Source organism: Sphaeramia orbicularis, chromosome 1, assembly GCF_902148855.1.
Source record: "Sphaeramia orbicularis chromosome 1, fSphaOr1.1, whole genome shotgun sequence".
Classification (NCBI taxonomy): domain Eukaryota; kingdom Metazoa; phylum Chordata; class Actinopteri; order Kurtiformes; family Apogonidae; genus Sphaeramia; species Sphaeramia orbicularis.
Window position 1 is genome coordinate 24,864,166 of NC_043957.1, and position 18,506 is coordinate 24,882,671.

The following is an 18,506-nucleotide window of genomic DNA, read 5'->3' on the forward strand; positions in this document are numbered from 1 at the left end:
AATCAGTAAACACTCCTTTGGAGGACATTATAGATTTACCATAACCTTGTGTTGTCATGTTAATGTAATCCAAAACACTATTCAAATAATCCTAACAAGCTTTATAAGTTTTCATTTTACAAAACACTAAAGCCAGTTTTTCTCTATTAAAACATTGTATTATGTTCTACACTCAGACAAATACATCCTAAGGGATTCATTCAATTAATCTGAAAAAACACAGATACAGACCAGACTCCAACAGAAAACAACACAGAGTGAGGTACCCTTTTCCCCACAGGAATATATTTATTTGAAATTAATTCAAATGATAAAAACATGATTGATTAACATGAAATGACCACAGGGTTTTTTCTCTTTGAGTGAACAAGGTGAGAACATTAGGAGACAAAGTGACAGGGTGCACATCCATCCAGGACAGGATGTCCAGGTCCATTTGATGTGTTATTAATGGTCACCGTCATCTGCCTCCTTCACTGTTTTCCAGCAAACTGGATTTTCACAAAATGGATCCCAAAATGTTGGCTGTTGGTAAAACCTGTCCTGCATCCATTCAGCTCATTCACCCTTATGGCCAAACATCCAGAGAAGTGCTACAGAGTCCACTCTAAAGGACCAAAGCTCACCAACTGGAACATTGTTATATTTCTTAATCATTTCTCTTTCCTATATTACAAGCTTTTTACAACATAAAAATAGATCAATAACTATGATTACCATATTCCTTAATGTAAATATACAATATTTATTGCATTTTCAAATAGAATTGTTTCTTATTTACTTTGTCATCTTTCCCCTAAAAATAAAAATAAAAGCACTGGTACCTTGGAGAGACAACAGTTTTGTGTAAGGCATTGATCAGCAGAGGGTGCTGTGTCACTGAAAATGAACACCCGAACATTTCTGTTTGATTTTCTTGTCCCGCATGGCATCTTAGTTTGAGTATCACATAATTAGTGTTTGAACATCAAGCTTAATGTTTAAAAGAACAAATACAAAGTAAAGGACCTCCATTTTCTCTGGCACTTAAGTGTTCCTTGTTTTTGGTTAGCTGCTACCAACTACAGACTGTACAAACTGCTCCTTGCATAGGAATTAATCAACAAGATATCGTCTTTCTCAGGCCTACAGTCCTTTTACAAAGGGCCATGAGCAGCAGCAACAGGAAAACCATCATTTCAAAACAGAGTTGAACAAGTTTCCCTGGACACATGTGATCCCTTATAAATTCCACTGAAATTCTGCTCTACAAACCTGCAGCTAAATGATCTATACATCCAGTAAACATGCCGTTAATGATGAAGTGTTGGCCTGTGCTGTAGCCCACATGGAAAACACAGTGTTTTTACAAAGATGCTGGCTATGTGAACTACATTTGATCAGACACAGATTTTTGTCACATCATGAATGTAAATCCTGATCGCAGGGTGCAAATATATCAATCATGCACAGTGTCTCGGTTTAGCAGTTAAACTGCCCGGCAACATCCCCTTAAAGGTATAGTCTGCATTTTTTAAGTGGGGTTTTATGATGTATTTATCAACTGTCAATGTATTTATCACCTTCTGTAATCAGCACAAAACCTGTTTGGAGAAGCAGGAGAATTAAAACTAAACAATCTATAGCAGCAACAAAACGTATTTGTGCAACGTTCGTTTTGTTTTTTACAATATTTTCACTCCATGAATATGAATATTTTCATTTTGTATGACCATTGTACAATTTCACAGTTCTTATAATAACATATATAAGATCTTCAAAGCTGTCTTTTGTACAGTTGCTTCAGCAAACCATCTGTGCAAAACCAAGAAAATTGCAGTCTCATTTTCAGTCACTGCTTTAATTCTACTGTGGCAGCAAAACATATTACCCAAGTTCAACACTTCACATTCGTAATCTCTAATAATTTTAGCACTAACAGCCTACAGAATCGCTGTAGTGGGGCCTAATCATACTCTAGCGCAGGAAAGTTGGTGCACAGCTGACTATGTGAAGCACTGGAACTTTATATCTGGTCAAGGTGCGCACTGGTTTTATATATGTTCACTTACTGATATGTTAACAGTCCATTTCAATTATGGTTTAACTACAGGTTAGATTTTAAATGCAATAAAATAATTTTTTGTGTATAGAAATGCTAAATAAATGTATAGTTACTGTTAAATACTAGAATTAAGAATTTCTGAATGACATTCTGCACCAGACACAAAAATTAGGGCAGCTGTCGACCAGCGACTCCCATGTGCCGTGAGGTAAAATTATGGATTTTGTCATGGAGATCTGGTTATATAATATTATTTAATATTCTAAATAAAGCACACTCTTAAAGTGAGATAGACTCTTTGTCCAAAATACATTTTACTGAAGCCTTTATCTAAAGCAGTACATTTAGTTTTAGCTCTCCTGTCTGCTTCTGAAATGGTGATGTGCTGATCATCATCGACTGCAGGTGATGAACTGACCACTGAAAAGTATCTCATTCAACGACACTTAAAATAATCCAAACTAACATTTTAAGATGGAAAAGTGAAACACCCAAATACAAAGAATTGGAAAATTCGGCAAAAAACAGTGCCTCTTTCCAACTGTAAAAATAATCAGGCAAGGCTCCTGTCGTCACTTGGCATGCACTTTATCCGAGGAGAGACTTGAAAAATGTCAAACATGTATCAGACATCTATGGAAACTGTCCCGACTTTGTGCAGCTTGTTAGAGTCCACACACCTTTGGCACACCGATGTAGAGAGTAGAGTTGAGCGCACCGTCACCTGGCACTGCAGGAATGGCTATTTAAGACAAAAACTAAAATTAAAACATCTGTGGTGTCCGTGGAATTTTACTACTGAAAACTCAGTTTTCAATCATAGCATTGATTTTGTTCCCCAAAAACAATAAAATAAAAAATGTCATTCAGAATTATGAAAATCATCATCACCATTATGAATATGGTAAAAAATAAAGATGGAATGCACAGATTTGGAAGTTTTCAGAGTTTGGTCCTGATATGAAGCTTCTACGTCCAGTCTGCAGAGGAAATCATGCTGGTTCCTCACCTCCAAGTGGTTTCGTTCTCTCGTGCAAAGACAGAAGGTGAGCGCCGAGCAGTGTAGTGTTGACTTTGTGCTTCCAGCTGGTGGTTTAGTGTTAGTGTGTGAGTCTTCTTCCCCCCCGACTGTCCATCGAGTCGACTGACAGAGTTCAAGTCCTGAGCTGAGGTTGGTTCACCTGCCCACCGGTGGTGCTGGAGGAGCTCCTCTCATCATGGCTGAGGGCGGGAGGAGGGACAGGGGTTACTACAGGTCAGATCTCACACTACAGGAGCATATGGTGATTTTACACATTTTCACAAAATACTTTTTTCCATATATATTTATCTGTAGTTTGTGTGTGTATGTGTCTAGTATGTGTAAAATTGGTGGCATAAAATGCACAAATCATTATTAGCAATTATTTTTCTGATAATTAATCTTCAACATTTCATTGTGACAGTACTAGCAGTCGGTAGGTCTTTGTATAGTAAACAAACTGGTAGGATTATGGTTATACATCAAACTGACTCAGAAACAACTAACACTGGTAGGTGGAAACACAAAGGGGTTAATTGTAAATAAACCAGAAGGCTCCTTGCAAATCAAAAAGCTGTCAAGAACCTGGAAACAAATATCTAAAGCTACATATACAGTTTCTGAAAATAGTGAAAATTTATAACACAGACAGAAAAAAAGATGATCAGAGGCAGGTGTCAGTTTCAGGTTTCTGTTGCGATGTTACCATACTGTGATTTGTCAGAGTCACATCCGTCCAAACATCACATATGTCACTATATATTACTATTATTATACTCCAAACACTACAATCTACTTTATGTGAGACCTGGCTTGTAAATGACAAATTTTAATCTGAGTTAATGAGGAACACATTATCTTCTGTCTTTGTTGTTTGACTTCAGTTTTAAGACTTGTTTAACAGCAGTGAAGAGAAGATGTCTGTGTGTGATATTTATAAGGCAGACCATACCGAGGTGAAAATAGTCAAACAACAGCCTATTACCTTTGTTGTTTTTGCTGGGGTAGACCTTGTTGAAATGCCTGTACTCCTCTGGAGGTGGAAGATCTTCAATAGGGTGGAAGTTGAACTTGGATTCAAAATCATCTAAGAGGAGAGGGGAAAAAAGCCAAAGAGAGAAAAGGTCATTTGCAAAGACCGGAGGAAACCTTGACAGAGCACCTCCTTATTTCTGATCTTAACTTTGACATATTAAATGGACTGATATCAACATGATAGATTTGTTTCTAATCAGTTATGTATATTCATCTGGTTAATGCCTTTCTCAAAGCAGTGCGGTGCATTTCTAACACTGGGAGACAGAGCAGCCAATCTGCTGTGTCTCTGTGGTTCATTTAAGGACTCTGATGTGACACCTCTTCTTTAGAAATGATTGTACCACATCAGTTTAATATGTAGCCTGCATCTGAAACGGTAACAAATAAGGTACATCCGGCGTGTTATAGCAGTCACTTTAGTGTCAGTTATATGTACTATGAATTCCACTGATCCTCAACACATATGGACGACGCTGCTGCAAAAACGACAGAGGAATGGTCACAGATTCTAGCCTCCCATTTTACTTCCAGATAATGGTTTTGAAGTAAAAACGGAAAGCTAGAAACTGCAACCATACTGCTGTTTCTACTCTAGCGTAATTTTACTCTTATACATATATACTTTATGTCCATTCACTTCTAGTTCGTAAATACTGAAAAGCTGTTCACATTCAATAAAATCTTCAAAATCACTTTACAGTGAACAAAATAAAAATATCAATGTCCATCTCTTGAACAGAAAAGGAGTTATTTCTAAATTATCCGATTGTTTGATCTTTTAAAAACAAATGTAAATGTCTGTGTTAAACTTGATTAAAACAAATGTACTATAATGTCAATGCAAATAAAAAACAACCAATTGGCACATTTTTGGATCTTTTAAAATGAAGTTTTTGTCAAATAAATAACTCATATGATGAATTCAATGTATAGCATATTATTACTTCTAGTATAAATAAATTCAGGAATACCAAAACTGATATGTACTACAATATTGGAACCCTCCCAGTCCATCCAGTAAAACTCCACATATCTTATAGAATATATAGTGAGACAAACATAAAAAAAAAAACTAAAAACTTTAAATATTAATCAATAAAATGGGTCTTAAACCAAGTATAAAGAAGCTATTGGGCCTTTTGGTGGAGATGTGGTGAACCCTTAATAATAGCTAATAATTCCTCAACTGAGGGGAAAAAAAATTATGCCCAAAAATGAGTTACATTTCACATAAACATGTCACATATTGTGTGAAATGTTTCTGATGTCTGCCCAAGCCCCCACTTATATGACAATTTTTCACCTGAAAAGAGTATTTCCTCCTAAGTATTTCCTTTTCCTTGCTGGGTTTACACAACAACAAAATGAAAACGACCCCTGTTGAAATTGGGACGCCGAGAGGACTGAAAATGCTGTAGTTTGCATGCCAGGCCAGTAGTAGGTGATTTAACTTTGTAGTGCTGTTCCTCCACAGATCGGCAGAAGTACGATCAGCTGTTATTGTTGCCGTCCAGAGGCATGCATGGCAATTTGAATGATAGTGAAATGTGGATGCACAAAACAGAGTGACAGCAGCATTTTCACTGAAATCCCCAGCTTACCCAAATATGGCTGTTAAGTTTGAGAAAAATTCCACTCTGGAGGCTGTATTAAAAAGTTCCTGTGTAAACAGGAGGCCAAAATGCAAAAAAACCTTTGCATTTTATTCTAAAGCCGTTGTCGTGAAAATGGGGCCTGAATCTGATGTCAGTAATCTAGGAACTGTAGATTTGTTTTAGTACAGGAAGAGGAAAGGTTCATTTGCATGACTGCTATTGAATATTTGACTACCTACAGTCACACCTATGTGCCACTTGCATCAGATTTAGATCATAAACGAAACTGCATTAAAAGCAAAACATGGGAATGGAAGTGAAATATCTTGCAAGGACACAAAACTATTGTGACATCCTGGTTCAAGAGCAGAGAGATAAGGTTCGAAGGCCAAACATCTCATTTCATAGAACTTTAACCCTGAAGGTTTAACGTGGTCTGGTCTAGTGGGTTTGGTTACTGTGTCTCTTCCTACTCACCTATGATGGACTTGGAGGAGGAGATGGAAGAGTGACCGTTCCGGATGGGCGGAGGTGGTGGAGGGGGTCCAGCTGGGGTGCGGGAGGAGGAAGAGGATAATGAGGAGGAGGAGGAAGAGGAGGGAGGTGGAGGTGGTTTGCCCATCCGGCTCTGAGGCTCTGAGGCAGCAGAGCTATGGCCTCGGTACGGGGGTGGGGGAGGAGGTGCATCCCGGCCACCATTACGGGATCCAGAAGAGGGCACTTGAGGAGCTGTGTGGACGACACACAAACACACAATGACGATGATGACAACAATGAATCTGGAGACCAATCAGATGCTCAGATTTTCATGAAGTTTCTGATGCACTTTAATACCTTTTCTCTTCAACTGTGATGGAAGAAATATTTGTGCTTTACTTAAGTAAAACTATAAAATACATAAAAAGGGACATCATTGCAAGTAAAAGTCCTGAGAAATCTTATTGTAGTAAGTAAATTTATATAAGCAGCAAAATGTAACTCAATTAACATAGTATTACGACTGGTCTGGGGAGACCAATATGTAACTAGAGGTGAAACATCAGTGTTGTCATAGCATGTTGCTGTTGGATCTGCAAGAGGTTAAACTCCTGTTTGTCCATTTTTATACCGGGCACTCATGAGGCCTCATCACATGATTAATGGCAGAGGAAAGGAAAAACTCCTCTATATATGTATTTATCCGTTTTGAGTTTCTGGACTCTTTCTCTAATCATTGATTTTTGGTGTCATACTGGATGATTTAAAAATTTACTGAAAGTAAACCCATTTTAAAGGGAACAATCATTATTTCATAAACAGATTTTTGTAAGACATTACAAGATAAAATAATCGAAACTAGTGGTTTTCTTTAGCAGTGTGTGTTATATTCTAAAAGGTTATTATATGATCCATTGCATGATATCATCTTGAAAGGAATTAAGACTGTCAGACATATATAGTAGAGAGAATAGTTGAATATTTGCCTCAAAGATGTAGTGTAGTAGACTAAATTGGCATAAAAACAGAAACACTCAAATTTGTTTCATATTTTACTTAAAACCAGTACTTTCATCCCCTGAAGATAAGTCAAAAACTAGTGCAATGAGGAGCAGAAAGTAGGGAGATAAGAGAATATTAGTGATGTTCTGTGAGTTAATGTATGAAGTAGGGAAAAGTAGAGAGACTAAATGTGAAGAGGAATGCTGGAATATTCCACAGGGCTACAGGAATGCAGAGAAACCAGGAGGCCTTGTGGAGATGTGCTCCATCATCCAATCACAACACAGAACTCGAGCTAACAAGCGCCTTCCTGTTTGGTGTGTTCAGTCCAACTTCAAATAATGAATGTGTGCCCCTCACTCAGGATCATTGGCTCAAAGTGTTTCATTCCGAATGTGTACATTATACAAGACACGATTTATAAAACCATAAACACTGTTTTTTTTAAGGCAGTGGCATTAAACCTACGTTACTACATGTAAAAGCCTTTAAAGTCATTAAAGGTACAGATTCAGGCATCCAAAACGTTTACATGTCCACATAGCATAGATCCATCCAGGCCTAAACACACAGATCTGCTCCACATTTTGAAATACTGCAACATGAGTGTAAATCCACCACAGGGACAAGTGATTTCTCAAAACACAGGAACAGCTGTAGATAGCATTTAAACTACGGCCTGTTAAGTGTCTGTGCAGACACCTGGCTTACAAACTACAGCAAGAGCACAAGGCAAGCAAACCACACCACTGCCCTGTGCTCTACCTCCACATTCAACCTGCAGTCGGTGTCATCCACGTGAAGCGAATCCATCCACATAATGTGCAGCTGAATTGCACCGAGATAACAAGTCAAAACTTGCATTGCCCTCCATATGAACATTCCTCTAACAGAGAATGGACATGTCTCCATATCTGGGATGTTTTAAAGCTGAATCATTAACTGATCATTCTTATTCAAAATAAAGTGAGATACATTCACATTTTCACTTGTGTTTTTACAGAGCTGATGGTGTCATTCAATGCACAGATTATGCGGTTAATGTTTGGTACTATGGCTGCATGGTATGACAGTTTACTGTGTGGTTATAAAAAGAGGAATGATTTAAATGTTCAGTTTCAGACTCAACAACTCATTTGAAGTTGACATTCAGTTTAGTCTGATTTCCAGTGAAGTATCATTAATGAGGTAAATCAATGGATGCCCACCAGACCCCCATACGGTGACAGATGTTTGGCTGGTGACGGTTTTACCTGTTCTGCGTCCTGGTGGCTCTCTGGCAGGTGGTGGAGGTCTGCTGGCCTGCTGGGATGGTGGGGAGGGTGATGGAGGTGGAGGTGGAGCATGGCTGCGTCCCTGGCTACCACTTCCAGACGTAGGTTTTTTGTGCAGGGAGTTGTGCCTCTGTGGCAGCTCTGGAGCCCCACCCCCATCTACATGTGATGGCCCGTTGGAGACTGATGTGTGTGGCCTGTAAGGTGGAGGAGGTGGTGGAGCAGAGGAACCGCCAGTAGGGGGTCTGTTGGAAGATGATGGTGGCTTCACAGAGCTTGGAGGGGTGGGGCCTCGGTTGGGGGTCGGTGGGAGGGGCTTCTCTCTGCTGTGAGAGGATGAAGATTGTGGAGCAGAGGCTTTTTGATTGGGTGTAGGTGGAGCATTGCCACGGCTGCCCCTGTTGAAGGGTGGAGGAGGGGGTGGGGCAGAGGTGCTGTGCTTCATCCCACTGCTTGTGGAGGACCCACTGCTGGGGCGGGAGATGTCAGGCAGCGATGGGCGGTGGGAACGCTGGTGCTCAGGTGGAGAGGGTTTGTTGGCCGGGGAGGGAGAGGTGGAACGGCCTGTAGGGGGTCGAGGGGCTGCGGGCCGGGCTCCTGGGGGCCGAAGAGCAGATCTGCCCACTGATCCCCCTGCAGAACCATCTAATGAGAAGACGGAGGTGGGGTTCAGGACATAGCAAGAAAAAAAAATACTCTGAACAATACTGGACAGATATCGGTGACTGAATAAGTTAGATGGATGCTTTTCTGTGGTTCTCCTGCTGCTGTGGTTTGAGTTGGTACTGATTGTTATGTTGTCATAACAACATGTTGGTAACTAATTACGCTCTTAGCATTAGACGTGGTTAGTTAGACAGTAAACATCGACACAGTGAACTACACAGGTAAGTTTATGTTTATGCATTTGGCAGACGCTTTTTTCCAAAGCGACTTACAGGGGAAAACCAATTAAATCACTCAATCAATCAAATTTTATTTATATAATGCCAGATCACAAAAAAAAAGTTATCTCATGACACTTTATATATAGAGTTGGTCAAAACCAGACTCTAAGCCAATTTACAGAAACCCAACAGAATCAACAGAAAGTTGTGGACCACATAGTGCTGTATGTACAAAAGTGTGCGCATTCAGGTACAATGAAAAGAATATTAATAGATAACAAGTGAAAAAGTAAGCGAAGCTTACTAATATCCCTGCCCGCCCTTTGCCCCTCCTGATCACTGATACCCTGCCTACCAAAGGAGTCAAAAAACTTCTCAAAAATTTCTAAACAATGCCAACATTGAGAGAAAGGCATATGTAAAGAGCATGCGTTTAAAAGAACTGGGTGAATAGTGTTTGAGGAATAAGTGGGACAAATTTTCTACGTTGAAATTTTCAAAAATAAGTAAAAAAAATCCAAAGGAATTCTTAGTATATCTATATACTACTACTACTACCACCACAAAGAAGAAGAAGAAGAAAACAATAATAAAAAAAATGAAATACAGCTAACAGGGTAGCCCTCCAGCTAATCCAGTCTAGCCTAAGTAGATACATCTTAACATCTTTACTTGCTCCTCTGTTTAACCTGCAGTTTGTCACAATTATAAAACAGAGCAAGACCATTGTTCACTTAAGAATTAATAAACATGCACAATGGCATTTAGAAATCATTAAATTTTCTCCATTTAGAACTACTGAGACTAATGCCAGATGGGGGTTATGTGTATTTTTTTTATTTTTTTTATTTTTTACCCCATTCTGCAATTAGATCACCCAGAAACCTCTGAAATCTGGTCCTTTTTTGCAGCCTTTTGCAATGATAACAGTACAGGCTGATATGGCAATTATGATTTGATGAATTGCGCAGGCCTATAACAACACACATTCAAGTGAAAAAAGAGAAAATTTAGAAAGGCAAGATGAGCACCATATGCTTTTTTTAAATTTACCTCCAACTGGGCGTAATTTGGGAACACCGCCTTGGAAAAGGCCTCCCATTCCCATTGGTCCTCCTCCGCCAAAACCTCCTCCCCCACCGCCTCCACCTCCACCTCCGGATTCTAGTGAAAAGATGTAAAGACAAATTTAACACAAACATTTCACAGGAGATTTTAATATTCAAATATTTGGAGATAATAGAAGTTTTCATAGAGATGAGTCATCAGTCACTTTTTTTAAGTAAACATACTGTATCTACATTCGGTCTGAGGTGTGTATTAAACAGCTGAAAACTTGTAAGTCAAGAGTGAACCTGAAGCTGCTTTGAAAATGTTTTACAAAAATCAGAAAATGACTGGAAAATTGTCATTATGTATTCTACATGTACAGAGAATTAAAAAAAAAGTCTTTTACTGAATGTTCAGAGGCACTGATAGTGTTTTCGGAACAAAACTGACAGCCCGTGAGGGCCAACCTGAGTGATTTATGGTCTTAGTAAATGAATATATTGTACTGTAGAGTATAAAGTTATCAATCGTAGCAAACTGTACATAAAATTCCTCTTAATTATTTATGTAACTAGGAAGGTTTATTTCTACTGTGTTGTTGAATAAAGAATTAAAAAGCCAGTTAAAAAGGCATAAAATCACAAAAAATAAACAAAAATTCGACAGTTTACTCAATTGTCTGTCTGTCCCATTTTTTACAGCTCAACATTGCAATAATCACTATATCATATTGGAAGGACTGAGTTTCTTAGTCAGTACCAAGGCTGTTCATCAGTTGAGGTTAGTGTAGATTATATGAAACAAACTCACTCTCTAAAATGGGTGCACTCCGGTCATTGACCCCAGTGGTCTTCTTCAGCTTAGCGCCTTTACAGATGTCTGACAGTAGCGCTCCTCTACCTTTAGCCTCTGAGGAGGACAACTTTGGAGGGGTCGTGTTCGCCTGGAGATTTAAAAAGAAAGAGTCAACAATGGATAAATAAACAAATAATGAATAGACAAAGGATAAATAAAGGATACAACATTGGAATGTTACTTCTGTCATGTATAGCTGGGTAATCTCATGATGTTAGATCATGATCATTCTTAATTTGTCATATGATCTCCTTTTCAGAAGGATCATGCAAATCAAAGAATTTAAAAACAATAACAGTGTTAAAACTTCAGTTCATCAACATTCATTTTGCACCGTTATGCATCATTTTAATATGAACTGATGAGTAAATGAACACTGTTAGAGCATGCAACACACAACAGTCATTGATTACATTTTAAATAATGATAATCTGTTAACACACAATATCAAGAAGGGACAAAAGCAATTTTACAATTTTTGCATTGTAAGGATTTATACCATAACATGTATTGTAATTTCTTTTTCGTAAAATAGAAAATCTGTAAAGTAAAAGTACTGTTTACGAGGTAGCACTGAAACCACAGTATTGATACTAAATCTTTTTGAACAACATTTAGCCTGTTCAGCTCCTGCTTAAGATGAATATATAGTATTACTCTCTAAAACCGTTAAAAGAGTAAAATCAACTCTGTCCCATTTTAAAAGACAACCAGAGCTTGTAAGTCTATAAGAGTCACATGGCTCGAATGCCAGTTTACGTAACAGCCTTTGTGTCTTCCTGTCAGTTGAGAACCTAATCTGACAGGTATATTGGCAGATTTTGACCACACTTGCATTTGTGCCAGGTGAAAAAACAAAGAAATGGATATATGATTATCAGCTGAGATAGATTTAGGTTGTTTTCTTCTGCACAAGTGACTGCACTCCAAATTTCTCAAACAAAGTTAAGTGACTTGTTGTTTGCCTTGTCCAAACACATGAAAGTGTTACATAAGTGCATTACTGTCTATATGTCTTCATGTTCATACAGTGTGTATGTGTGTACACAAAATACCAAGCCTCTCTGAATTTAAAAGAGCCTTTCTCCAAATGAATTATATTATTAACCCTTTAAGCACTGAAGCCACAGCCTGGTATATCATGTCTCACTTTGATACAAAGAGGTTTCATGGTGAACATAGATACACCATCTTGTTTTGCAGCTTTTGTCAAATGACAATGTTGTGGATCTTCCATTTTGATTTAATGAGATGTCTATTTGCTCTCTGATCACTCTCCAAGAAATATGAGCCAGAGACAGTATTGTAAATGTCTGCAGTTTGCTCAGCACAGGATCAGACAAAACTAAAACTTTAGGATGTACTCAGACCTACTTTGGTTTCTTTAAAACAGACCAGAGTTTGTTTCCCCAGAAAGTCCGGACTTTTTTTTTTTAGGTGTGAATACAAACATGCAAACTCTGATTCGAATCAAGTAAGCGGACCGAGACCACCTAGATGAAGTGGTCTCGGTCTGCTTCCAAATGGACTCTGGGCCGGTTCACTTCTGGTGTGAATATAACTGGCCTAAAGCCAGAACAAACCAAGGAACCGTGCACCTTTTTGTGCATGACGAGCCACCATAGCTGCTGGAAGTAGCCGAGCTGCACGGGTAGACAGAGCTAAGAACAGCAGCCATGAGCCATGGACAAACATGGAGCAATGAGGAGACTGAATGTCTCACTGACATTTGGTCGGATGCCCATATTACAAAACTGGCTCCGAATGAGCAGTTCTTGACAGTTGTCATTATTTTCGCAAATTTGTGTCTGTAAAAATAGAATACATATTCTGAAAACAATAACTGCACATATGACCTCCATGTTTGTTTTCATCAACACCTGCTGTCTCTGATTCACCCCGCCCCCGACTTTGCTGCCCAATGCCAGCACAGTTTGTCATATGTGTGCTTCTGTTTACAAATTTTGGTCCACTTGCAAAAAGTGCAATGAGAATACGATCCGACCCAAACAAAAAAAATAAAGTTGGCATTTGATCCAACTCAAATAAGCAGATAATGTACTCCTGACTGGTCTTTACACTCTACTGTGAGATCTGCTAGATAGTTCAGGATGGTCACTGACCTCATTGAAGGTGGGTGGAGGTGGGGGTCCTGGGGGAGGAGGAGGAGGGGGAGGAATGGGCATCCTGTCCCTCTTTTGGCACCTCTCTGTGTGGAATAATGGCCTCTGAATTCACAGTCTCAGCTGGGATGACAAACAGTGACTCCTGAAAATCAAAACACACACCGTATGAGTCAGTTAATGCATATTTTATAACTTATAGCTTCAATGCAGCTTTTATTTAATTATTTTCTTTATACTATTTCTATAGAGTAAAAATGATGATGTGTTCTTGCATGTTTTATTAAAATTTTAAAGCCATTTCCATTAAGTGTATGTGCATGCACAAAAAATTAATATTCACTTTGTACATCTAAAAACTCATTTAGAAACCCAATGGCAGAATGCAGAGATGTGAAAATATTTAATATTCTGCTTTGATGTATTTAACCCTCAGTCTTTGACTAAAAGCAAAACATCCTTGGAGATGCGTTACACAATCCAAACATACATCTATAGCAAAAAATAAAATCCAAAACTGGTCCCAAAGTGGACAAAATTATACCAACCAGTTATCATATTTTAGTTGCCAGAAATAATTGCACAAGTAACAATTTCGTTGTTTTTGTCTTTATTCTGTGCCACTAGTGTAGCAGTTTATTTACAGGACAATACACATATATCTAAAGAGAAGCCATTCATTGGCCTTGAGCACTGAGCATTAAAAAAATGCATTTTGGCACAATGCAGATTCAACATAAATAACTTAAATATACACCAATCTCAAATTGTGGAAAATGATGTTTACATATTGATGATATTCATGTTAAATCCTAAATAAAGTTAATTTCACCTTAAATAATAATTTTAAAAAAAACACATGACCGGAACTTAAAGTATTTGTCACCTCTACTTCTGTAAAAGTATATGTTCATTCACAGAAAACACATCCCAACTGATACTGTTGTATAGGAAACATACCTGCGACATTTTTCTACCTGAAACTAACTGTGTCAGAGCAGCATACAATGACTAAGGTCACTAGATCTCCCCAAACCAGTTAGCTGTCTGGGCTCATTGTTGGCTCCTCACCCCACCCTCACCCTCGTCCTCCGCTGCTCCATTCCACAGGCAGCCTGGCCCAGTGTTAATGCAGGTTTTCACCGAGGGAAACCAAAGGAATCTCACCAAGCAAGCTTGCCAGTCAGTCACTAACGTGGTTAAAACGGAAAAGCACAGAAACTGAGAGTGGGGGGTTATCTCTCCACTGGAGGGAAAATGCTTTAGGATCTGCTGACTGCATAAGGACTAAAGCCACAGACACAAAGAACCTGGCTTCAACGACATACAATTAAACTAACCATCAGAATAATCATCCAACCACACAATACATGCTTCATTCAACTGAAACCGCCTGTTGAATACATGATAGAAATATTTAGGATGACATTTAGTGCAACAACAATGAAAGTGCATTTCAGGATTTACAATCACTTTAAATCCATGTAATTTGATAGTATTATCTGTCCAGTCAGCAGAAATAATAAGTTATAATAAGTTAAATAATAAGTCACTTTGTAACCAACACCTACATGGTTTGGATGGACATGAAACTATCCTATATGACTCATCAGCAGACTGTGACAAAATTCATTCTGCAACCGATGACTAATAAAATTATCAATAACTCTTACCATTACTTACAAATTATTTCATGTAAAGTGTGGAAAAACGTATAAAAGATGTAATCAATTTCCAAGAGCCTTAAGCAATACATCCTCAGTGAACCTATTTTTACCAACAAGCAATCAAACAGTTAAGCTGTTTTATCATAACAGTTTAACCAACTGCTTTCTTTAAAAATGTAAGCTGTGTACAGAAATGTAAAGCTAGACGTTAACTAGACCTCCCATGATATATTTCCCCTCCCATTTAACGATTGTGCTGCAAAGACATTTAAGAAAAGTTCACTGACAAGCTTTATTCTGATTTAGAGCCAATTTCAAACAGTTTGCTGTTTTAAGGCTTATTTGTTGTTTAATTAATCTATAAGCAATTATAAAACCAGCGCCGAAGCAATACCAGATCCTAAAAGAGCTTGATGCAATCCTTTAAGATGTTTACAGGCCCCTTCTGAATTAAAAAGCAATTCTCTATTATTACCCTGGCAGTGTTATTATAGACACATCTTTTTTTTTCAATATGATTTTATTTATTCTTTTTCAGTCCACAAAACCAAGACATATACTCTTAATGAGTACAAACAAACCAAAACAACATATATACACAGCTTATTAAATATAAATATTATCACTATGCAATATTTTAAGAAATTACAGCTGTTAATGTCATTCCTCTCATAAATTAATTCTTTTTTTTTTTTTTTTTTTTTATAAATACTCAACTGTGTTTTCACTGAGATATAGGCTATAGTTGTAAATATCACATTTTTCTGTGATTACTGGACAAAACAATGACTTCAAGGTCTTCACTTCAGGTTGTGTGAAACTGCAGCAGGCATTGGCCTTATTTTTGATACTCTAGTCTGACCACTTGATGACAGATTAATCAACAAAGAAAACAATGAGTTGATGGCTGTAACTGGCTCGGTGTACTGGAAATAATTTGGTAAACTAAAAAGGAGACAAATATTGAGCTGTTTGGATCTTGTGGCTATTAGTTTGAGTATATATATATATATATATATATATATATATATATATATATATATGAAAACAACAACTAAATGTAATCTTGCAGTGGACATCCACTCACATGAACATACAACTGCAAGCTATACACTCATTACAGGTCCTGACCCTTGACCCCTATAATCTGACTAATCCTTTCCATTCAAGATCAAACTAATGTGCGATCCTAAGTAGGTCATGATCGCCGATGTTTGGTTTCCTTTGAGCTGCTCATCCCAACACTCCAGGAACAAATATTACTTGGAAAAACTTTCCCCACACCAACAGGGTGACACTGTGCAACCTGAGTGGGGGTGGATGAGGAAGTTCGATGCTTTTGTGGTTGAGGAAGTGCACTGAGGCTGTGGCTATACAAGTGTTTTCAGGTTTTTGAGACACTGACACAGGCACCATTAAAAAAAACCCGAAAAAGGCAAAAAGGCATGGAGTGTGCACTAAGCCCCTGAAACAACCGATTTCTGCATTCTAGCATCTTCATTTTATCTTCATTATAATTTGATGTGGAGACTATTTTCTCAGCCAGTTGTTTAAAAATAATCCCACAGCCTAAACTAATTTTAAGTGTAGTTACAAGGAAATGTACACATACGCACACAAAATAAAAAATAAACAATATACCATAAATACACAGATTGTTAAATGTTTATACAAATAATTGCTATTAAATTTGTCAAACCTAAATTATAAAACAAGCATAACTACCTTAACTCCTTAACTAATGACACTTCTGACAATTAACTGAAAACCGAATTCGATTTTTCTCGACTGACCGATCGATTAAATGGAGCAGGGATGTACTTTGGTAATAAAAACATTAAATTCCAGACCTCAGGTAGGCACTTAGAAACACAGAAAAGTTGTATATGAAACTATGAAATCTGACTGTATGCGTTGTAAGTCCTACTGTTGGGTGAAATGGTTCTTATCAGGCCTGGGCAGGTGTGTTTGTAGCTCTAACCGCTCCCAGGTAGAGACAAATTGGGCTAACATTAGCTTGAACTTCGGTCGAATAAAGTTAGCTATAACTTACTTACCCTGACTCGAAGAAGCGGAGATTTTTAAGATGCCTGTTCCAAAACAACATGAATGGCGAGTGGAAAATCTTCGCCGGAGATGTTTGACAAAGACTATATAAGGAGAGTGCTGACAGGACCTGGTGGTGTAACTCAACGCCGCCGAAAACACCACCGTTCTCGGCTAACGTTAGCTCGCTCTCGACGGTTAACCAGCTAAGCTAGTTAGCCGTTAGCTAACCCGTTAGCATAGGGCTGTTTACTTTCCAGCTGTCAGTGTCAGCGCTGCGAACTACACCAACAACACCCCCTTAAGGAAAAGCAGCGGGGAGGGCAAAACGCCGAATAAGTTCAAGAGACACTTTTTGACAGTTTCGGGTGGCCACGGAAAACTTTAACCGCACTCTTGACCTGCAAGCGGAGCCATACTCCCCGCTGACACCGTTTTATCGGTCCCTTCTCAGAAACCCGGAAACGGACCGACGATCACAAAATGGAGGCAGAGGAGCGCTGCGTTCATGGGCCGCCGTAGATTCCAGTGGTGGAATGTAATTAAGTAAGTCATGTGTAATATAGGTAAGGTGATGTATGTATCACTGTATGAGTTACAGCAAAGAATTAGTATCCATTGTCTCAAATCTCATTGTCCCCTATACTGAAATACTGTCCCACTTTATGATTTTTGAAGGAAAGGGAGAATTTATAGAAGGCAAAGAAACTAATACTGACCGAATGTAACTCGTTATATTGGATCACTCTTCTAGCAAGGTGAAACATTAAAAATAATTAAATCAATAGTGTACAGTAGGTTTTTTTTGGTTTCAGAAGGACAACGTTTGTGATTCGTAATTAATGTAGGTAATTTTATTTGTTTTGTTAATTTTGATTTATTTTTCAACAGTAAATCAAAATAAACTAAACAGGTGCAATTTTAATTCTTCACTCGCAGGCGGAGAAAACAACAAGTTGTTTGAAGGAGATTAGAGAAACTACACATTGTTTATATCATTTTCTATGAGCAGAATGACAGATGAACAGATCTGGGTTTGTTATTTATATTTTATGACTAACTAACTTACTAAATAACTAGCCAACTTAATAAATAAAATGTTTAGATTGGATGGAAATTATATCCATCTGTCAGCATCAGTAGTGTACAACATTTTAGTCACTCAAGCATACTCTTTTCCCCACATTTGGTTTGTTGAGATCTGGTGACATTAAATGTAAGTAACTACTTTCCCTCTGCTTGTTATTTCCATCTCAGAGGCAAATATTGTACTTTTTAATACATATCAACTATATTCCTATAAAAATAGAAAATAAAGCTAAAAATCAAGTACACCAAGACACCAGGCCATTCAACTCATTTATAAAGTTTCTATGTGAAAACGTTAAATAAAAGTAAACTAGTAGCAGTGTTTGATAGATAGATAG

General features: G+C 38.0%; 1 protein-coding gene across 1 annotated transcript; it reads right to left on the reverse strand.

Moving 5' to 3' along the window:
• Nucleotides 1–263: 263 nt before the first annotated feature.
• On the reverse strand, nt 264–17,556 carry wipf2a (WAS/WASL interacting protein family, member 2a). Its single transcript, XM_030132781.1, has 8 exons — nt 17,091–17,556; nt 13,367–13,511; nt 11,199–11,331; nt 10,392–10,502; nt 8,431–9,096; nt 6,176–6,427; nt 4,051–4,152; nt 264–3,265 (listed from the first exon to the last, which is right to left on the reverse strand). Exons 2-8 carry the CDS (start codon nt 13,427–13,429, stop codon nt 3,222–3,224), a joined length of 1,371 nt encoding a protein of 456 aa, XP_029988641.1. The 5' UTR covers nt 13,430–13,511; nt 17,091–17,556; the 3' UTR covers nt 264–3,221.
• Nucleotides 17,557–18,506: the final 950 nt, after the last annotated feature.